Source organism: Lissotriton helveticus, chromosome 3_2 (assembly GCF_964261635.1).
Source record: "Lissotriton helveticus chromosome 3_2, aLisHel1.1, whole genome shotgun sequence".
Taxonomy (NCBI): Eukaryota; Metazoa; Chordata; class Amphibia; order Caudata; family Salamandridae; genus Lissotriton; species Lissotriton helveticus.
In genome coordinates this window covers 121,075,966-121,099,033 of record NC_136062.1, presented here as the reverse complement: position 1 = coordinate 121,099,033, position 23,068 = coordinate 121,075,966, and the positions used below count along the sequence as shown (strand labels likewise).

The 23,068-nt window shown below is 45.3% G+C and overlaps 1 protein-coding gene across 4 annotated transcripts in view; it reads left to right on the top strand.

The window, feature by feature from the left end:
• The window catches only part of ZNF280D (zinc finger protein 280D), a 722,832-nt gene that overhangs the window by 616,746 nt on the left and 83,018 nt on the right, over positions 1 to 23,068 (top strand). For 2 of the 4 annotated variants that reach the window (XM_078684884.1, XM_078684883.1), the window contains exon 20: positions 7,720 to 7,804. The exons of the other annotated variants lie outside the window; for them this stretch is intronic. In XM_078684884.1, coding sequence (XP_078541010.1) covers positions 7,720 to 7,804 — 85 coding nt within the window. The remainder of the gene's footprint in view (positions 1 to 7,719; positions 7,805 to 23,068) is intronic. 4 annotated transcript variants of the gene reach the window in all.

Genomic DNA, 23,068 nt, shown 5'->3' with positions numbered 1-23,068 from the left:
AGGAGGGCGGAATTTTGCAGAGGAAAGCCTATCTAATAACTGATCAATAATCACATTAAAATCCCCCCCCAACAATCAAAGGAACTTGTCCTAACTTCAGAACTTCAGTGGTTATAGCAGACCAAAACGAAGGGTCATCAGCCATAGGGACATAAATATTAAGCAAATAGAAGGTTGAGTCATAAACTTTTACCTTAACTACAATATATCTACCTTCTGCGTCATTAAACTTACTAAGAATCTGACAGTGTAACCGTTTTGCAAAGAAAATCGCCACCCCATTTTTCTTCCCCAACGCAGGCGAGGAGACAATATTATCAACCCATTTTTTCTTCATATATTGCAAAACCTTCTCATCAACATGTGTTTCTTGAAGGAAACAAATGCCAGCTTTGCATGCCCCCAGGTAGTCCAAGATTTTCGTGCGTTTTACTGGATGCCGCAGGCCCTTGACATTGAGTGAAACAAGTTTAATAGAGTGAGTATTAGCCATTAGGAGCTAGAAAGAAGAGGAGAGGAAAAGAATCAAAGGAAGAGGAGTTGAAAAGCAGCCACAGAGAAAAAGTAACTCTACGTAGAGAATAAGAAAAGGAAGGACACAAAAGGAAGAAACACAAAGGAAGGAAGGACGAACAAACAAGAAACAGAGACATAAATAAGAAGATAGAGACGCACACACGTTCCTCAAGCATGGCCATGTGAACCGTTGGAGCCAGTGAAGAGTGAGAAATATAGATGTCAGGAGAAATCAGAGTAGACGTCTTCAAGTAACTGGATCATGAGTGTCCATTTACGATGAAGCTTGTTGTGCTAGAAAGAGTCTCAAATCTTCAGGACGATGAAAAGATTTAGAAAAGGCATCTTTCCAGATTCGCATCATAGAGGGATCAAATAGACCATACTTAAAACCAAGGCATCGCAATTGTGGACGAAGATAGGAAAATTCCTTACGAATAGCAACCGTTTCCTTAGCAAAATCTTGATGGATAAAGATTTTACAACCATCTACTAAGAGGGAGGGAATGTCTCTTGCTGCTTTCCTGATAAGGACCAAATGATGGTGTCGCAAAACCTTAAAAATCATCTGCCTGGGCTTCGAGTGGCGAGGATTCCTGTGTGAGGGAATTCTGTGAGCCTTATCAATTTCAAATTTTTCAGGAAATTTGATATTTAGGAGACCAGGGAGCAAGGATTCTAGATATAATCGGCAATCAGATCCCTCAATCTCTTCTGGAAGATTGAAAATACGAAGATTGTATTGTCTATTACGGTTTTCCAATGCCAGCAATTGAGTATGCATTGGTACTATTTGATTCACCAAAGGAGTAAAAGCGTCTAATTTATTTTTATTGTCCTGAATTTTGATAGTATTATCAGACACTTTCATGGAGATAGAAGCCATATCTTTGCGAACATTTTTCACTTCAGTGACAATAGCGTCTGTATTAAGACGCAGCGCTTGAATTTCTTCGAAAATCAAAGCAAGGGAAGGTTCAGAAGATTCAACAACTTTAGATTTAGTTGGAGGAGGTGATATCTGCTGTTTCCTTTTATTTGTAGGTAAATTTTTATTTTCCATATTGAGGTGAAAAAATAATCTTTTGTGTCAGAAAACTGCAAAAAAGTAAAAATCACCTCAAATTTTAATAAATATGTGGGAAAAAGGATGTAAAGTCCCCAAAAGTACTGCAGAAAGGCTTGGTGCAGCAGCTAAACAGGAGCGTGGGTGTGGCCAGGCCAAAGCCAGGCCCTTTCTTTGTGTTCACTCCGCCCCCCAGGCAGTGCAAGCCGGCAGAAGCTGGGGCAGAGGCAGGGGAGAGTACCAAGGAGCAAGCAGAAGCGCTTTCCTTCGAGGAAATCGTCCAAAAATAAAGCAGCAGGTAGGAAACAGCTAAATGCAACAAGCGCCGCTAAAAATTGATGAGACCTGACAGAAAATTCATCGTTATCCGGCTAATTGGGCCGGTGGACTTACGGAGCTCCGGCGGTGGCGGCCATCTTGGTCGACGCGCTCGTGCGACTCCCTGCTGGGCCTTCTAAGGCAAGAAATCTGTGGCTAGAATACCCACTGGAAAGAGCATATAGACACGTGTCTCCTTTGCCAATAACATTTTTGCATTGTTGGCTAAGATTATATGCCTGATACGGAACAATTCCCTGCAAAGATGAAATGTAGCTAGATACTTTATAGATTCAAATGATGACTCAGCTTTTAAAAAGGCAGATTTAGACCCAAGTGCTCATCTGCTGCGTGTTTTATGTAACTCCCTAAGTGGCCAGGTGTAGGCGAGTCCCTTGTTCACTGGGCTGCGAGTGACACACGGGACAAAAAACGATGCTTTGGAATGCTACCGCAAGCGATGGCCAGTGGTTAGACTATTTGTAAACATTCATCTCAATGACCTTTGCATGTACTTTAGACCCAAGTGCTCCTGTTATCCACAGAATGATATCTACTTTATCGTTTGTTGAAAATGTAATTTGCTCTAGGTTAGTTACAGGAGTAGATGGAGAGGTAGTCCCTGGTTTTAGATTTTCAATCAGGCTTTTTCTAAGACACTGTGTGGTATTCTTGGTTAAGCCTTCTTGCTGATGTCATATACTGTGGCTTAGACATGAGCATAGTGTTCTTATGTAGAATGTACTTTGTTTAGAATGTTTGGCCTCAAGCTTAAGTCAGTTGTATGTTGGTCTTTGGAGGATGAGGTCTCAAGCTTAGAGTTTACAATAAAACTCTTTTTAACTTCATCTCTGCTTTGCTGCTTGTCATTTCATCGACACTACACACTGCTTTCTGAATAATAGAAACAGTTGTTGATGAATGCTGGCAAATTGCATTTCTTATCTTTTTGGAACATGTTTGTTAGAGATTGTGTGCCCACAAAATGGATAAAATAATTTGACAAATCGCCGGGTCCATCCTGGGCTGTTTGTTTTCAAAATGTAGATCTTGAGAACTCGCATACCTCAGGCTGTCACCTTATTGGAACTCTTATCACCCATGTGATTCTGCTGGCAGAGAACATAGGGGGCCCTTGGTCTGTCAGATGCATGCCTATGATACTCAGCATGTACTGGTCCTCCATATAGGTACCAGTGATGTTAATCATCCGAGCTTGCCTGTCATCTACAAATTACTAATGTCTCAGTGCAAGTAAAGCAGAGATTTGGGGACTGGGCGCTGCTATACTTTCAGGATCTCTTTGCATTGACAATTTCAGTTTTGCTGTTCTCAAGGTCACCTACTAGCATTTGTACAGTTATGAGAAATGTGTCCAACCTCGGAGTTGCAAATAAGATTTACTTTCTTCAAGACATTGCATTGCTCAGTAGTTACTCAATATTTGACAGTTTCTTATGACAACTGCAGTATGTTAAATATTAATAAATAATGTTAGTGTTCAGTCTAATTGGTTACTTTCCTGTGACAAGCATGCAACAAGACATCGATTTGATGCTTGTGGCAACTTAGCTTAAACTAAGCGTGTTTCTCATTATGTGGAAATCAATAAATTAACCCGCTACTTGTCGAGAACTGTTATCGTTGGGGAGATGCAAACTTGAGATCTGCAGCTGATCTCAAACTGAATTCCAAACATTTGCGGTGCTAAAACCTGACACAAAACACCTAGCAGTAGTCCGTGCCTCATTATGGAACCAGCTATCCATTTTGCTTCTCCTGATTTCCAATTTTCTTTAATTCGAGCTGAGTGGACGATCTGTAAGGAAGAAGCCTCAATGATACACCGTTTTGCTAATGGCTTGAGTACACTGCAGCTGTGCTTCACAAGAAGTAAGATGAGGACCTACAATAATAGTGCCTAGTTCTTGGAGTTTTCCAGTAACACCGTTTGAGAGTCCATCCCAATAAATGTAGGAATTGAAATGGCAGTATCTGGCTATTCCTGCTAGCCCATAAGAAATTCCAAAATTTGTTTAGGCTAATCCACATTTACCCCCGGGCCTCATCAATTCACGGATGTTTGGTAACTACTAGGCATGCTTTCAGCGCACTGAGTATCCGAGGTGTACGAAGAATAAGAATCCTCTGAAGCAGAGGGCCATACATATTGTAGTAAGATTGCTATATCGTATAATTGTCTCATTGACTATTGGAACAGTGTTCATTTTATAAAATAATCTAGTATGTAAAATCTTTTTTTTTTTTTAAGTTCTAGATCCCCAACATCTCGACTTTGCTGCGGCTCTAAAGTTTAGTTTTAGAACTTAACTTCATTCGGCCTCAGCTGGCGCAATGCCTTGCCACGAACTCTATGCCACAGGTCCTACCAGTTGTGCCCAGCTTAGCACCTGTCTCAACTCCAGTAGTGCTAGTTTCCCCTACTGTTCTCTTGTCTCAGCTTCCCTCATTGAAGGTTGGAAGCCGTTTTAACTTATGATTCCAATGCATTTTAGGCCTTTAACATATTACACACAATGAAGATGATAATGAGGATGCGAACAATGTACTATCCCCCTTATACTGTTACTGACCTTTAGCTCGACATCCAGAATGCTACTTGGTATAGCCAGTTCATCTGAAACTGAATTGGAATGCTGAGGAGAGTGCATTTCTTGCAGTGGGTATTTGCAAGAATGCAGAGGTTTGGATTTGCAGAACATGCCCGACAATTTTTGCATTAGCTACTGAGCCTTTACCTCCATTTAATGAGGCTGTGACTGAGAATCTTGTAGATACCTAATCCAAACTGGCACCAAAGCCCGCTCTTTTGGTCCCATCTTTCCTGACGCAATATTAGATTCAAGCACATCATTTAAGGTTTTGTCAAGCAAGGTGCACTTTAATGCTTTCACTATTGCTCCTGCAATCCAGGAAGATTGTTGTTCTAAGCAAGAGATTGTACTACTACCAATTTGGCTTTGTGTCCCTTGGGTGATATATGCATGTTGCAAATGTTACACACACTTTGAGGCCAGGCAAATAAGTTTACTCTCCCTGAGGACTTTTTGGCTTAATTTGCTCAGTGTATGACAACCAGGATGTGAGCACTAGTGTCCAATGTGTGCTACAGAGTTCTTCAAAGGCATCCAAGCATAATTTCTGGATATGCCTTTTAATGGAGCCAGGATCTTTGGTGTAAAGGCGCATTCAGATCTGGTGTGCTTGAAGGATAATCAGTTGGAAGCTCACCTCTGGGGCTACTTTCCCAGTTCTACCAACAGTACTGGAAGTTCCATAGCTGCTATATGAGCCTTTAAACAACAGAGGCAGCCATCACCGCTTGTCCCACCTTCAAATGGCTCTTTAGGGCTAGGTAATGGCAGAAGTTATGGATACCAGAAGATGAAGCAGTCCTCGTCCTTTTCCTCACTGACAGCAGCTGCAACCAATGTTTCCCTTCCACGGGTTAGATGGGGCCAATAATTTTAGTTACACCCTCTCCTTTTTGTCCATCACTGCGCATGTTATTTACTATAAAAGGTGTGATCGAATAGATGCCCGTGGCAGAGAGGGGGGCTTGAGGTGAAACTTCTGGTAGTTCTTGGTCAAAAAGACGGACTGGTGTTTGAGGCGGTTATAGGATCTAAGGAAAATCCACCCAGAAATGGGCTTTACTGGGAAAACATATTCAAGGAGGCACCTACATGTGAGATCTCTGTCCCCTCTTCTGGAGGCTTAATGGAGTCTCCATGGAGTCCTTCTGGTGCCACCTCCCACCGTGCAGGTGCTCCTCCAGACGTTTTTCCCGATCCAGTCTGGGACCATAGAGGATTGAAAAGGTGAGTAATCTGCCAGAATGAGTGTGCCCCACGGAATGTAACTTGTTCATTGGCAACTAAAGCAAGTTTATGGTGCCACACCGTTGAGTGGGTAATAACTCCTTAGTGGATCTATGTGAACTGGTGCCATGTGGGGTTAATTGCTGAAATAATTCCACATACAGTTTGACATCCGGTAGTATATTGAAATGAAGAAGCTAGTGTATCACAAAAAAAGCTATTGAAATTATGCAACTTATTTTTCATTTGCTTTGATTTACCAGGTGTGTGACTTTGTTCACAACATGGTTTTTAACCCTCATAGTAAATTGCAGTAGAATGCAGGTTCCATAAGAATTTGAATATTCTTTCATTTGTTTGCAAACCTTAAACTCAACATTTTTGCATGAGTTAAAAAAAATTGTGCCCCTGCAATAGTAAAGTTTCTCTGTTGAGTAGTTGTTGCACTGTAAAAATAATCCTAAAAATGGAAGTAGTCTTTCGAACCTTATTTGAGAAATTGCCTCTTGTTTAAATTGTTAGTTAAAGTGTTTTCACTTTGACCTTATTTGTTGACTTTTTGCTATTGGGAGTTCCAAATAGCGCTGCTCTACAGCAGTTTTATCGACTGAACGTTAAAATTTGCTGTGTTCTTCATAAAGGTTATTATTAGCATATAATGCGGAGAAACTGCAATGAAACCATACCCTGAGCAATTTTGATTAATTGTGGCCCCTGTTTCGAGGAAAACAAAAGGATCAGTCCTCTATGCAGAGCTTGTTTGAATGTTTCTATGTATATGGTATATCTGTAGCGCAAACTTTTCCAAAAGGCATTAGAGCGCTGCACAATGTCAAAAGTAAGCCTACATTTTAATGAGTAAGAAGACAGGAAACTGGGTTGGGGACCACTAATGCATTGATGGTGTGTCCTTTAAAGAGTAGTCTCTTCAACTCTTTATTAAATGGGTCCAGCATTGGGGCTATCATGATGGATACAGCAACGTTGTTCCAGATCCTGGGTGCTACTGTCTTGTTTAGGTTTTTTTTTATACTTCTTAGTTTGCAGTATTATGGTGTGCTGGAATGCCGAAATCAACCAGAGATGGTGAGCTTATCTGCAGGATCAGCAGGGGCGCTGGTCTTGATAGCTTTGCAAATGATGCCGCTGGATTCGAACATGGTGCGGGCCGAGACGGGGACCAGTAGAGATCTATCAGGATGGAATTGATCAGATTTCTCCAGGCCCTGGATAAGAAGTGCTGCAACATATATAATGCCCCAAAGGGGTACCAGTGTGGAGTCTGGGAGGCCATGGAGTAGGGAAGAAATAGTTTGACTTGCTTTGTTTTTTGCGGTGTGTTTCTTATGAGTGATGTTTGTGTCCAGGGTGAATCCAGTTGACTGATTTGTACCGTGCCCTGGTGATTATTCTTGGCAGATAACACGAATGCTGTCTTGGTTGAGTTGAACTTCAGTCAGGTGCTGGACACTCTAGTCTAGATGATATGCAATCAGTGTTTGAGATTTTGGATGTCCGATGCAAAGGAGACATGTTTTTGTAGTATTTAATCTTAAATTTTGATAACCATATAAATGGAAATTATTCAGGATAAAAATGGAAGACTTACCAATAGTTCTAGTTCTTTCTAATTCTTATTTTCATTAGATTAATAAACAACCCACTATCCTCTATTGTACCTCAAACAGGTATGTTGAAATTGTAATAGAAATCTTATTTCCTCCTGCCGAAATTTACTGTCACTGCACTCAATTTGGAGATACACCAGCAGCCTGCTGCTTTAATGTTACAATGTCTGACTCCTAGGCTCCTGCCCTACCTATAAACATTTTCTGCTGTTAAAAATATTTATTTTCAGTCCAGTTAAAAACTTATTTATCTTTCTATTTGCATTTAATGGCAACAAATTCTGTCTTTAGATAGGCAGTTTGAAATGTTGTGTTTATTTTTTTAAACAGTAGTTTCTGTTTGATATAGGTGTTTCCAGGATCTCACCCAGGGAGGAGTTCTCAGTGTTAATGAATTCAATGCAGCTACCCATGATGGAGAACTAGGACTGCAGGTAAATAACTTGTTTTCTCCTGGTACAGAACAACAAGTACTTTAGTGAAGTACTCTGTCCTGTAAGCTCTGTTGTCTACAAAGTCTTTTTCTTCAATAACATCAGTAAGAACTTTTTTAAAAGGTATATAGGAATAGATGACACTGTACCTATAATTCATGTTCTGCAGGCGGCAGTCTTCGTAAACTCCTTAGTGACTATTATATTAAATTAAGTGGTGCACTGTGACTGTATTTGTTTTTCATTGGATATCATGAGTCTCTTTTGCAGTTCATGCAAGTGTGATAACATAATATTATCTAAGTCATTCCTATGCAGTTCTGGTCAAATATTTTCTTAGTTCACATTTATGTTCGGTACGTTTTCAATCTCCAGTTTTAACCTCCAGGGCCTGATTGCTCTTTGATCTAAGCCCAAACCTGTGGCAAAAATTATATTTGAAAGATGTGTGTTCTTGTGAAATGAATATATGAAATAAAAGGAGACCATTCTAAATTCAACATTGTTTCCAGGTAGAATCAATGTTTATATTATAAGAACTTTACCTGAAAATCATACTCAATTCTCTTGTGCATCACCCATACTAGTGGGGATTTTGAACTGAAATGCCCCACCAAATAAACTCAGTGCAGTGCCAATTAGCACAGTTACGAAGGTTCAAATAAGTATAAGAACTCATTTGGTCGTCCAGGTATCGGAGGTAGCAGGAGGAGGGTTAATAAAATTGAAGCTTTGTTGGAGAGGTAAGTTTACTTATAACTTGTCTATCGCTGGATTTTCTTTATTTCTCAATATCGAGATGTAAGAGCAAGCTTTTGTGCAAGCCATATATCCAGAATTTCCGGATAGGTGACCCAGTTTACAGGGAGTCTCCTGCCCACTTCTTCAAATAGGAGAACGTATGGTCAGTCTAGAGCAACGACAGGCCTCTGTCCTAGATCCGAACCTTTGGTTTGGAGATTTATGGCCAGACGTCTATAGCAAGTTTATCAAAAGACCATTATTATCTGTAGTGCAACTCTGGGGACTTGGATGCAAAGTTTCAGCATTTTACTTCTCTTGCAGGGGTGAAAAATGTACTCATTGGATGTACTCGGTCATTAAGCATTAATTAGTATTCCCCCAGGAGATGTGTTCTCCTTTTATGTGCCTTTGCTTTTTGATCAATTGAATTTGAATTGCCTTTGCTTGTTGATGAGTCACATTTTAATTTCCTCTATCTGTATGTCTCTGGCTTAAGCCACAGATCAGATGACCATCATTTGTGGAAATCCTGGATTATGTACCTCCGTGCTCTGAGGTATAGTATGCCTTCTTCTCCCTGAAATGCTTAGTGAACCTATGTGGTTCCTACCAGTAGTTAGCAGAATGTTCATGAGCTGTCTTGGACAATGGATGCAGAAAAGGATCCAGGAGCATTGCCAAGACTTAGTGGACAGGCAGTGCTTCACTGCCAGTGTATTTAATCAATAAATAGTTTTAAAATCTATTATGCTACTGACTGTCCGCATTTCTGCAGTTGTTTAATAACACTTCGATCAAGAGACAGTCCCACAGCATCAATGTATTTACCTGACACTTTGCACAGCTCCAATCTGCCATTTTTCGAATACATTCTATAAATGCTTCCATTGAGTGTGTAACACATTTGGGTTTCGTTCACTGAACATTTTTACAAACTGTTTAAAATTGTTATGCATTTTGAAGACCAGTGACAAACAACCTTGAGCAGAGTTATATTTGTGGTCTCATTCTTTGTGCCCGTCCAAGAGATCTTATTGCGGGCATACAATAGAAACTGTCATCTAAGCTGATATCTCCTACCCAGGTCCTGCTGCGCTCTCACTGTAGGTTATGGAAGAAGCAGTTTAAGTATTGTAATATTTCATGTTAATGTTTATCACCAAACTTTTTAAGTTATGCAATTTTCAGTGACCTGTATACAGTTCTGCAGTTATTGTTTGGTTATCGTTTATTTTGTTTCTTCCCTGGTAATGTTTATGTATGTTTCTAGAACAGACTTCTAATTATAGATTCCTCACCTTCGAATATTCCCCGGGCGTTAGACTGGATCCACCTCTGCCACTTTTTTTACCACTTTTTTGCCATTTTGCTGATCCTCTTTTGAGCTCTGTCTTCCAGTGTGTTAAGGGACATGTCCCGCCAAAACTTGCAGGTTTTAAACATCGTGGGGACTGCCAAAGACTATGGTCAGTGTAGGACCCTCACTTAGTTTCTCTCTTGTGCCTGGGATCGGGCCATGACCCCCAAGACATGTGCGGAGTGTGTGCTGAGTGAAAGTTCATGCACCCCAAGGCAATCCGCGAGTAGTTGCTGAAGCGCCTGGCAACACTGCGAAGGCTCCGTGGAATTTTCCATCTCGATGTAATCTCTGGACAGTTTCCGCAGACGTTAATTTCTCTCTTCAAGTCGTCCTCTTTATAGTCTGGTATAGTCAAAGAAACACAAAAAGAATTCTAAATACTTTTCGGCTTTCCTTTCTCTGCCTCGTGCTTCGAGCCCCCACTTCGATACTCCACCTCCGCACTTCCTAGAGTTTCCTGGGGTCATAGCAACTTCTGCTCAGTTAAAGGAGTTAAACTTTATGCATGCCCACTTTGGGCCATCGACTCTCTGTGGTGAACCGTAATGACTTACGGAGCTGAGAAGTGCCTCAACTGTTTGTTTGCCGGTGGGTCTACCAACCCATGGACGTACTGCCCCCTAGATAGACCCTTCCTTTCTGAAGGCAGGAGACCAGGAGGCAGGGTTTGGTCCCCTAGAGGAGGCCCCTGAGCCAGAAGAAAACTGGTATAAGAAACTGGGTTACGCCAGTGCATACATGTCAGCAGAACAGAATAAGGCCGGAGACTCAGGATTTTTGAAGCTCCCACCTGAAATTGTCTGTTCTTCAATATTAGTCGCTGGGGAAAATACTATCGCCCAATTTTCTCTCCCAAAATCTCCAACTTTCCTGTTTAAAATATTGTATGTATGCCAGTGCGTTGGAGGATACTTCTCCAGACTTTGGCAGGCTTTCCCCTGTGGGTCCTTTGTCACAGGGGGTTCATCCTTCGCCACCATGACTTCCTGTACAGCTGAAGTCCTTGTCCTACAGCTGCCAGCAGTCTAGGTGGAGAGCAACATCTTGACTGAGTTGCTTCATCCAAGAGTGGTCTCAGCTAGACCATTGCTCCTCTTCAGTGAAGCCCTCCTCAGTGTTCTCCTGTAAGCTTTGGCCAAACCGAACCTTTTGTGGAACGGGCATTGGATCCCAAAAGAAGACATGGGAGCAAGCTACAATGTGCTGTCCAGTTCCCCCACCTATCGGTCAGCCTCACTTTCTAAGCCTCTTTAGTGCACCCTCCATCCAGCGCGGCCTTCCTGTTGGTGACAGTATCAGGCACTCCCTACCACAATGGTCCGCAGTTACCTTCAAGTCAGTGCTTACAATTTTGCAGAAGGGGAACACCCTTCATTCGTGGAAACCTCTCCAGCCTTGCCACCATCCCACGGGCGGCTGGTGGAGGACCTTCTCTCCTTGCTCCACTAAGAAGTGCAGTCTCTTCTGGCCAAAGGAGCCTGCACCCGCAGTTGGACATAGATGCTATTCCTGCTACTTTCTAGCACTGAAAAAGAATGGAGGACCTACGCAATCTCTACACCCTCTCAACGCCTTTTCCACGGTAGGAGAAATTCAAGATGCTCGCCTTGACTCAGGTCTTGTCTGCCCTGGAGACTGGATGGTAGTGGTGGGCTTACAGGACGCTTATTTTCACATCCCCATCCTACAAGCTCACAGGCGTTACCTGCGATTCAATGTAGCCCACAAGCATTTTCAGTTATCTCTGCTTTCCTTTGGCCTCACCAGTGACCTAGAGTGTGAGAAAGTGCCTCTTTTGCAATGGTTAGCCCCCCACTTTTTGCTTGGAAAATTATGTAGTCTCGATTAAAAGTGCACAGTGTCCCTGCCAACCAGGTCCCTTGTGCCAGAGCTTCTTCCCTAAAACTGTACCATGATTGGCACAACTTCAGACCCCCTTGTTACTCCGTAGTAAATGGTACTCCTGGTTCCTGGGGTATTGGGTCTGAGGGTCCCCTCCGGAACCTTCACCAAGGCTATGCAAACTGCCACTGCTGTCTGCATGCCTTGGTGCAGAGAAAAACAACAAAGTCAACATGGCACACAGCTTGGGTGGCATCTCAAGCAGCTCTACCTAAGGTATAGGTAATTCACCTCTCCAGCAGGCCTTACAAGCCTTAAGGCAGGGTGCACAATATCTCAGGTGTGGACATATCTACATGAGCAGATATGCCCCTACAATATTTGTCTATTCTTTATATTGTAAATGCCAGGTAAGCCATAGAGAGTACATGGGCTGGAAACTCAACAACTCAAGTTCCCCAGCACTATAATGGCTTCACTGACCCCAGTAGTGTTTGGTGCCAAATAACTCCTCCTAATAAACGCACACTGATGCCAATGTTGGATTTATTGAAACATGTACCTAGAGGGCACCTCCGAGGTGCACCATGAAAACCTTAGACGGCTTGTCACCACCAGACCTCTTTCTAGACCCAGGGTGTCAGAGCCCTTGCTCTCTGACGCCAGAAACAAAGCCCATCCTAGGTGGGTTGTCATATCTCCTTTCCAAGGCAGGCAAAGTACACGAGATGGAAGCTTCAAAGGCATTGCTGCCTTTGTTGTGCGCCCCCGGGCTCTGCTGCTAGAAGTGACTCCAAATATTCCTTAAACCTCTCCATCCCACCATTACTGATAATGACACTGGATACCTTTACACTTTAGTAAGGCATGGCTTACCAGTAGGGGTGTGCGGAATTTGCCTAGTCGCGCTAAGCAAAGCTCAGCGAAACGGTAAAAAATCTCTGTGAGCACGTTTGCGATGCTTTTTTCCTGTTCACGAACGCTGTTTGCATGCTCGGGGGGGAAATATCTTGCGAACGCGCATATTGAAAGCGCGAACAAGCATAAAGTTCCGCGGATCGTGTCATTTTTTGCAATTCTACGCTCGCCGCGGAACACGAAATTACCCAAAAACTGAATTTACCGCCCATGCCTACTTACCAGAATAGTATGTTTGGCAATCGTGTATTTGATTGCGTTTTTAAAAAATGTAACAGAACTTCACTGCAACATTTAAATATGTGTAGACATATTTAAACATTGTAGATGTATTAGAAGAATTGTTAGAAATTCTAGAGGAGGCATGATTTTTAGTTTATATTTACAGGGCAAGGCTTTAAGAAATTTGAAGACCATTGCTTTAAGAAGCCAGGAAGTAGTGAAAGAAAGGAAAATAAAAGAGGAGGACCATACAAAATGGAAGAAGTGGGGAAAAAGTGAAATGAGGAAGAAAGAAAGGAGGGGGGAGGAAGAAAAAGACAATGAGAAACAAATGTAAGGAGAGGACGAAAGAAATGAAAGCAGTAAAGAAGAGACCGAGCATGCCAGTGAAAGAGAAGAGACGTAAAAAGAGAAATACAGGGGGAAAGAAACAGTTGTGAATGAGAGACAAATAGGGAGAGCTTGAGAAAGTGAAGGAGAAAGAAGCGAGAACAAAGGAGAGGACGAAAGACCAGGACTATAAAAACAGAAAATAAGAGGAAACAGGCTTGTGAAAATGCAGAATAAGAAAGTGTAAGAAGAAAAAAAGAAACAGAAGACATAGGTAATATAAACGAAAAATGAGCATAGAAGCATAAGAAGTGAAAGTAGAGAAAGAAAAAGAAAGGTAGAACAATGAGAACAAGGAAAAGGGCAAGTCAGAAATGAGAACAGGAAAGAGAAAAAGAGAGCGAATAGAGCAGAAGTCGAGATAGAAAGAGGAAGATGAAAGAAACAGTCAAAGGAAAGAAAGAAAAGATAAGAAATATAAGTGAAAGAGAAATACAGACAAAAAAGGAAAATCAAAAAGATTGAGAAATGAAAGGGAAAGGAAACAAAAGTGACGAAAAAGAGAATACAGTAAGAAAGGAGAAAAGACAACAGAAAGGTGATAGGAAGACAGCAAGAAATCAAAAAGAATGGCGGAAGAATAAAGAAAAGAGACCAGATAATTTGAAAAAGTTGTGAAAGAAGAAAGAGTAGGAGAAAGAGAGTGAGAAAAAAATGAAAGAAACGGAGCATAATAAAGACACAAATAGCGAAATAATGAAATGTAGTGGAAGGAAGAAGAAAAAAAAAGCTTTTTTTTTTTTCCGAAGAGGGCAATGCATGTTCCTGCAATTTCTGATTCCTAGGTCACACAGAAAGCTTTGTACTGTGTTTTAAAGTGCTATCACAGCCTTTGAGCAGCTGCATGTTGTCGAACCAGCTGACAGTTAATTGTCATTTGTGAGCCTCTCTGGGGCAGCCTAAGAGCTACTGGTAATTCAATTCAATTTGTTTTTGTTGATTTAGACCTCTACAGAAGGCAACAATATAAAAAATCAAATAATTTCAACAAAATGTAAAAACTTTTCAAACTCTACATTTTTCTTTGGTTAATACAAAGATAAAAACAATGTAAAAAAATGTATACAGGTTATAGCACACAAATTCACCAGTATGTGGCCTTACTAATGCAATCAAATCGTTGAATCCAGACACATTATATTTAAAAACAAAAGGTTTTAAAAAGCAAAATCTTCGCTTGTAGCTCAATATTAATTTTGAAGGCATAATAACACGTGCACATTGTCTTTATCCCGAAGAGCAATAACATCTTTGTAAAGCACCTGCATGAGCGATAGCTTAAAACCCAATATGAGAGAAGTGCATGGTACATTCTAATGACTGGGAGAAGACCCTCCCTAAATAGGTATATGTTCTTACTACTTCAACAGCCATTCCACCCAGCTTCCAATCAAAGGGACTGTATCATTCCCTCCCTCTAAATGGTACCACCTTTGTTTTTGTGATATTTACTTTTTAAAACAGTTTCTTCTGTATACTTATAAAGCTATGCAAATTACTCTGTAGACCGATATGTGTAAGATCAAAAATTACCACGTCATTGGCGTACATTAGGACATATTTAGTTTGAGATGCAATTTTTTGGGGAAAATGATTTGCATTCAATAAAACAATCTGGTAAGTCACCAAGGAATATGGGAAACAAAGTGGTGCTAAAATCGATCCCTGTTTAAGGACATTTTGAGTTGATATCTTAGGGGCAACCCCATGTTTCCTCCCATAAGAAATCAGCACCAAGTGGATGTATGGAGTGCAATTGTACCATTCTCTCAAGTGTCCTACACACAGTGGGTACATCAACCCTATCTAATGTGGTTAAAAAATCAACATACAATATACCACTTGCGATTAGGCTACCACATACTTATCTTTTACCGTTTGAAATACTACAGTATTATCTGTAACAGAATGATTGGGCTGAAAAGCTGCTTTGACTATGGGTATCACCTCCCTAGAAAAGGCCCAATCCTTGAGATAATCCAGAACACTGGTGGGAAAGTTCTTCCCTGTTGCGTCCAGAAGTGCAATTTGATGGTAATTCCAGGGGGAGAGGCGGGAATCTTTTTACTGAAGAGGCACCACTATACTTCCAGACTGTGAGCTTGGAGTTTGTTTTGTTTCATAGCAGTGAGACGAAAGTGGTGTAAGGACCTTACTCCATTCCGAAAGATCACCCTGAAGGACTTTTATGGGTATCTTGTTGGGGCCTTTCGCTGCCAGGGGTCTTGCTTTTCTTATATATGCCTTGATCAATTTGTCCCTAAGGGCTGCTATGTGCTGGTTTAGCTCAGAGGCTCACGTGAACTCAGTGGACACCCCGCTGTTAGGCAGGATGAGATTTTTTTTTCAGAAAAAAACTGTATCCGTTCCTTTTGTGGGATGGGAATTGCAGATGGCTTTTTCCTACTACCCATAAACTTGGAAACAAGCAGCCAGAAGGTTCTGCAGTTGTTTATAAGGCTGCTTGCTGCAGTTCTGCCCAGTTCTTCTCCATGGTGACTCAGTTTTTCCAGTGAATTTTCCTCCGTATCTTCCGTAGAGCTGATATTTCTATTCCCCTGAAAACTGAGAAGGCGATGAATTGATGACTGATTAGTTTATTAAACTTGTGGGAAAGTTCTGGAAACACCTTTGTTCCAGGCATATGGGCTGCAGACCACACACTGTTGCATTAGATCACCATCTGGTGATGGGCCCGGATGATTACACTTTGTCTTGGAAGAGTCTTTGTCTGCTAGGTGACTCCTCCCTTAGACCGTAGTGCGCATGGGCACATGGGCATCGACTCCATCCTCCTTTTTTTCCGCCATCGGGTTCGAATTTGTTCATTGTTCTGTCCCGTTACCGATCTCTTTTCGAATCCATAAATCAATCTACAACATATATAACATCTTTGACACTGATTCCGGTCACCCGCGTCGAAAACAGGATCCACTTTTCCATTCCAACGCTCGTCTGGGCCGTTGGGCCCAACTGCGCCATTGGGCCTTTGGCTCATGGAAAGAACACCGTTCAAGAAGTGCCCTCAGTGTGGAAACAAGTTTCCCCACACCGATTTGCATGAGGTTTGCAACTTGTGCCTGTCTCCAGAGTATGAGAGTCGAGACTGTGAGGCCTACGCGTCGTTCCGGTCCAAGAAAACAATCAAGGACCGTCGAGCTCGAAGAGCCATGGAGCAGTCATCATAGTCGACACCAGACCTCATCATAGACGAATCAATCAATCAATCAATCAGTGACACTTGTAGAGCGCGCTACATACCCGTAGGGTCTCAAGGCGCTGGGGGGGGGGGGGGGGGGTGCCGCTACTGCTCGAACAGCCAGGTCTTCAGCTTCTTCCTGAAGGAGAGGTGGTCTTGGGTCAGGCGCAGGTCGGGAGGGAGGGAGTTCCAGGTCTTGGCGGCCAGGTAGGAGAAGGACCTTCCTCCTGTAGTCGCTCTTCGGATGCGGGGGACGGCGGCGAGGGCGTGGTTGGCTGATCGGAGGTGGCATTTGGGAGCGTAGAAGTTGACTCGGCTGTTGAGGTAACTCGGGCCTCGGTCGTGTAGGGCTTTGTGTGCGTGGGTGAGGAGGCGGAAGGTGATTCTTTTGTTGACGGGGAGCCAGTGAAGGTCTCTCAGATGTCCGGAGATGTGGCTGGTTCGTGGGATGTCGAGGATGAGTCTGGCTGAGGCGTTCTGGATCCGCTGGAGTCTCTTCTGGAGCTTGGCGGTGGTACCGGCGTAGAGGGCGTTGCCGTAGTCCAGACGGCTGGTGACGAGGGCCTGGGTGACGGTCTTCCTGGTCTCGGTGGGGATCCACCAGAAGATCTTCCGTAGCATGCGTAGGATGTTGAAGCACGCCGAGGAGACGTTGTTAACTTGCCTGGTCATGGAGAGGGAGGAGTCCAGGATGAAGCCCAGGTTGCGTGCATGGTCTGTCGGTTTGGGTGCGGTGCCCAGGGCGGGAGGCCACCAGGAGTCGTCCCAGGCGGAGGGTGAGGAGCCCAGGATGAGGATCTCCGTCTTGTCCGAGTTCAGTTTCAGGCGGCTGATCGTCATCCACTCGGCTACCTCTTTCATCCCTTCGTGCAGGTTGGCTCTGGCGGCGGCGGGGTCGTTGGTCAGGGAGAGGATCAGCTGGGTGTCGTCGGCGTAGGAGATTATGCTGAGGTTGTGTTTGCGTACGATGGCCGCGAGGGGGCTCATGTAGACGTTGAAGAGGGTGGGGCTCAGAGATGATCCTTGGGGGACGCCGCAGATGACTTCGGAGGCCTCTGACTTGTACGGTGGTAGGCGGACTCTCTGTGTTCTTCCGTCGAGGAAGGAGATGATCCATTCCAGAGCCTTCTCCTGAATTCCGACGTTGCTGAGGCGCTGCACTAGGGTGCGGTGGCAGACAGTGTCGAATGCCGCGGAGAGGTCCAGGAGGATGAGGGCCGCTGTTTCTCCATTGTCCATCAGGGCTCGGATGTCATCGGTGGCGGCGATGAGGGCGGTCTCGGTGCTGTGGTTGGCTCGGAAGCCGGACTGTGAGGGGTCGAGGGATCCGTTCGTCTCGAGGAAGGCGGCCATCTGCTTGTTGACGGTCTTCTCGATGACTTTGGCTGGAAACGGGAGAAGCGAGATGGGGCGGTAATTCTTGAGGTCGGTGGGGTCCGCTGTTGGTTTCTTGAGTAGAGCGCTGAGTTCGGCGTGTTTCCAGCTCTCCGGGAAGATGGTGGTGTCGAAGGATGTGTTGATGATGTCTCGCAGGTGGGGTGCGATGACGGCGTCGGCCTTGTTGAAGACGTGGTGAGGGCAGGGGTCGGTCGGTGATCCGGAGTGGATGGAGTTCATTGTGCGGATGGTGTCTTCGGTGCTGATCGGGGTCCAGGCGTGGAGGATGGTGGTGGGGGGTGGTTGTTCGGTCATGGTGTGCGTTGGTTGGTTGTTGAAGCTGCTGTGTATGTCCGTGATCTTGTTGTGGAAGTATGAAGCGAGGGAGTTGCAGAGGTCTTGCGATGGGGTGACGTCGTTGTTTCCTGCGCTGGGGTTGGAAAGCTCTTTCACGATGTTGAAGAGTTCCTTGCAGTTGTGTGCGTTGTTGTCCAACCGGTCCTTAAATGCTGTTTTCTTGGCGGCGCGGATCAGCTGGTGGTGTTTCCGGGTGGCCAGTTTGTAGGAGGTCCTGTTGTCCGGTGTCGGTTCCCTTTTCCAGACTTTCTCGAGGGCTCGGCAGTTCTTCTTGGAGCTCTTGAGTTCGTTGGTGAACCATGGGGCCTTCTTGCTGCCGGGTCTGCTAGGCGGGGTCCTCAGAGGGGCGAGTTCGTCCGCGCAGTTGCTGATCCACTTCGTGAGGTTGTCAGCGGCCTGGCTGGGGTTCGCTGAGCTGGCAGGAGGGTGCTGGCTCAGGGAGGTGGCGAGCTGGTCTGCTGTGATCTTGTTCCAGCTTCTGCGGGCGGCCTGTTGCTGGTGTTGGTGGGTCGTCGTTCTCTTGAAGGTGACGCAGCTGTGGTCCGTCCATTGAAGCTCTGTGGCGTGGCTGAACTCGATGTCTGTGCTGGAAGAGAAGACTGCGTCGAGTGTGTGTCCGGCGAGGTGGGTGGGGGTGGACACCAGTTGCTTGAGTCCAAGGTTGGCGAGGTTGTCGAGCAGGGTGGTGGTGTTGCGGTCGTTGTTGTTCTCCAGATGGAAGTTGAGGTCTCCCAGGAGGATGTAGTCAGCGGAGGGGAGGGCATGCGGGCTGACGAAGTCGGCGATGTCCTCGCTGAATTGTGTGCGTGGTCCAGGGGGTCGGTAGATCAGTGTGCCTCTGAGGGTGGTGTTCGGGTTGGTGTGGATCTGGAAATGCAGGTGTTCGGCGCTGGTCAGGGTGTTGTCGGTGCTGGTCGTGAGACGGATGGTGTTCCTGTGGATGATGGCGATGCCTCCTCCCATCTGGTTGGCGTTTCGGTCCCTCCGGACGATCTTGTAGCCCTCTGGGATGGCGATGGCGATGTCGGGAGCTGAAGAGGCGTTCATCCAGGTCTCCGTGAGGAAGGCAACGTCAGGGGCTGTGGCTTCTAGGAGGTTCCAGAGTTCGATGGCGTGTCTGTGGACGGAGCGGGTGTTGATCAGGATGCACTTGAGGTGGGTGCTGCTGGTGTTCGTCTTGGCGGGTGCTGGTGCGAGGCAGGTCCGGATGCAGGAGAACTTGCAGGCGTGGCAGCTGAAAGGTCCGTGGGTACGTCGTGGAGTGGCTTGGTGGCAGTCTGGGAGTCGGCCGGTGTTGAGAGCGGTGAGGGTGGCGGCGGCGTATGTCAGGCGGGTCGGTCGGGGTCTTCGTGGGCCAGGGGTCCTGGCCCTGGTCGCGATCCGGTCGCGGACGGGCGCAGACGGGCTTACCTTTGGCGCGCCTTCGGCGCACAATCGGCGCACCCGCTGCGCGTCAACGCTGCGCGTTCGCACGGTCGCCATTTAAGGCCAAGTGCGCGGGTGGGCGGAGCAGCTGGGAGGCGGGAGCGGGGAGGGTACAGAATAGAAAAAGGGCGGGGAAAAGCGGCGTTGGCGGGAAGGGAGGGCGGAGGGCGGCGGGCAACAAAGGAAGGAAAGGCAAAACACGGGGAAAAAGAGATTAAAACAAAATAGGCACAAATAATCGCAAAAACAAGGGAAAAATCAGATTGAGACAAGCAGGCACAAATTCACGTCAAAACAAAGGGCAAAAACAACCGCAGCGGCGGCAACCGGCAAACGAGGCAGCAGCGAGGCACAGGGAGGCAAGGGGCACACGCAGCAGCTGGTGGCCGTGCGGCGCGGGGGTGTCCCACAAGTGGGTCACACTCACCTGCGTCGCACGGTCGCCATTTAAGGCCAAGTGCGCGGGTGGGCGGAGCAGCTGGGAGGCGGGAGCGGGGAGGGTACAGAATAGAAAAAGGGCGGGGAAAAGCGGCGTTGGCGGGAAGGGAGGGCGGAGGGCGGCGGGCAACAAAGGAAGGAAAGGCAAAACACGGGGGGAAAAAGAGATTAAAACAAAACAGGCACAAATAATCGCAAAAACAAGGGAACAATCAGATTAAGACAAGCAGGCACAAATTCACGTCAAAACAAAGGGCAAAAACAACCGCAGCGGCGGCAACCGGCAAACGAGGCAGCAGCGAGGCACAGGGAGGCAAGGGGCACACGCAGCAGCTGGTGGCCGTGCGGCGCGGGGGTGTCCCACGAAGCGCCAATCGAGATAGACGTCGAAGAACAGCAAGAAAACATCGCTTCCGAAGCAGAGGACTCAGCTTCCGGAGCCGAAGATCGATCCGAAGATGACGATCTTCTTCCAGCTGGTCAACAGGTCGTAAGTAAGAGCATTGACCCTGTTCACCCCCCATACCGGGATAGGCTTCGGTTCCACCCCCATCTCCGGGTCCGGGTGCACACCGATCGAAAGCTTCCGACGCCCCGCCTTCAGTCTCGGCAGCGAAGAGTATTAAAAAGCCTCCAGTCGACTCGGGTTCGAGTCAGTCTGTTGGTCCCGAAAAGCAGAAAGTGCTTAAGCCGAAGTCAACACCGGCACCGAAACACCCATCAATACCGAGAGTTACCGAACCAAAACCAAGTTCGGCACCAAAAGAGGTTCCGAAACCAAGTTCGGCACCGAAAGAAGTTCCCAGGGTTACCGAAACAAAAACGGCTCCGGTAACTAAAAAAGCGGACGTGAAAGCAGTTTCCATACCAAAACACACTTCGGCACCAAAGGCAGATGAGTCTAAACACTCGGCAACAAAAGCTTCGGATCCAAAAAATACAGATCCAAAGAAAATGCAAGAAAAGTCTTTGGAACCGAAACCACGACCCGTTCCACAGATAATAGACACTGTGAAGCCTAAACCTGTCGGCTCCAAACAAGAGAAATCGGCGCCGAAAAAAGATTTACCAGTAGAAGACCTTTTCCAACCTGATGTAAGGCAAAAGACTCTAAATATTTATCCAAAGACTGGACATGTTTACACAGTGCCTGAAAAGAGGAAAATGGAATGTCCTAAACCATCACCTGTTCCTCCAAAGAAGCATGTTCAAACTTTCCCTATAAGACTTCCTTCACCAGAAGTAGAAATACCAGCCGATAATTCTCCTGTACACTCACCAGCTAGCACACATAGCCTTATACCACAGGATGAGTATTATGGGGATACATACTCACAAGAGAGTTATCAAATAGATGATATTAATGACCCAGATGATATGGCTGGGCCATCAGGTGACCCATGGGAAGATTACAATGCACCAGATCTACCACAAGATGAGGCATACCCGTCTAGGCCATCTCCACCAGATGACACCATTGGGTTCACACAACTCATCCATAGAGCAGCTACTTTCCATGGAGTAGATTTGCATACAGATCCAATAGAAGAAGACTTTTTTTATGGATACACTGTTAACGTCACATAAAACCACAACCACACTTCCAATACTTAGTGGAGTGGTAAGACATGCACCAGAAATATATAAAGACCCAGTCAGGGCCGGGTAATTAACCCCAGACTGGAAAAGAAATGCAAAGCGGTTCCCTCTGATCCAGCATATATTAAGGGACAATTGCCACTAGACTCACTGGTAGTGCCAAATGCGAGGAAAAGAGCCAACTCGCAAACAGGGGATGCTCCACCCCCTGACCAAGAATCTAAGCTTTTAGATGCATCAGGGAAACGCACACTCTCACAAGCTGCTAATATATGGAGGATTGCTAACACTCCAGCTCTGTTAGCAAGATATGACAGAGTTCATTATGATGAGTTAGTCACTCATGCAACAACTGCCAGAACAATATAAGGCTAGGGCTGCTGACTTGATACAAGAGGGCAAGGTTATAACTAATACCACCATAAAATGCGCATTAGACACTGCAGACACAGCATCTAGAGCAGTAAATACAGGGGTACTGTTGCGCAGACATGCATGGCTACGAATTTCTGGTTTCAAACCAGAGGTACAAGCCAGTATATAAAAACCAGCCATTTGACCAACAACATCTTTTCGGTCCAAATGTAGACAGTGCACTCGAAAAAATGAAAAAAGATACCGATACGGCAAAATCAATGGGAGCTTTACAAACGCAAGCCCATAGACCTTCCTTTCGTCGCTCCTCATATAGGGGCGCCTCTAAAGGTTTCCAAACTGACAACACCTCATCTACTTGCAAACCGCCCAATCAGACCTCGTCCAGTAAGGGATACTATAGAGGAGGGTATAGAGGGAACAACAATAAGGGCAGAGGCAACAACAATCGCAACGCCTCTACTCCCAAAGAGTGACTTCCCTTCCATCCCCCCAGACTATTCCACTCCAGTCGGGGGAAGATTACAACAGTTCCTACCTGTCTGGAACTCCATCACTACAGACAGGTGGGTGAGACAAATAATTCAGTCAGGTTATTGCCTGGAGCTCACTTCCAACCCTCCAACAATACCACCAAGACAACGTCCCATGTCACAGGAACACTTCTTACTATTAAGACAAGAGGTGGAATCACTACTGCAAAAGAATGCAATAGAACCAGTACCAAAATAACCTCAGAACACAGGGATTTTATCTCTTTATTTTCTCATACCCAAAAAGGATTGGTCTCTCAGACCAATTCTAGATCTACGACCCCTAAACATGTACATACATTCAGACCATTTTCATATGGTCACATTACAACAGGTTCTACCGTTACTAGAGAAAGGCGACTTCCTTGCCACATTAGACCTCAAGGACTCCTACTTTCACATTCCTATTTATCAGTCTCACAGAAAGTACCTAAGATTCGTACTAGAAGGTCAGCACTACAAATTCAAGGTGCTCCCCTTCGTAG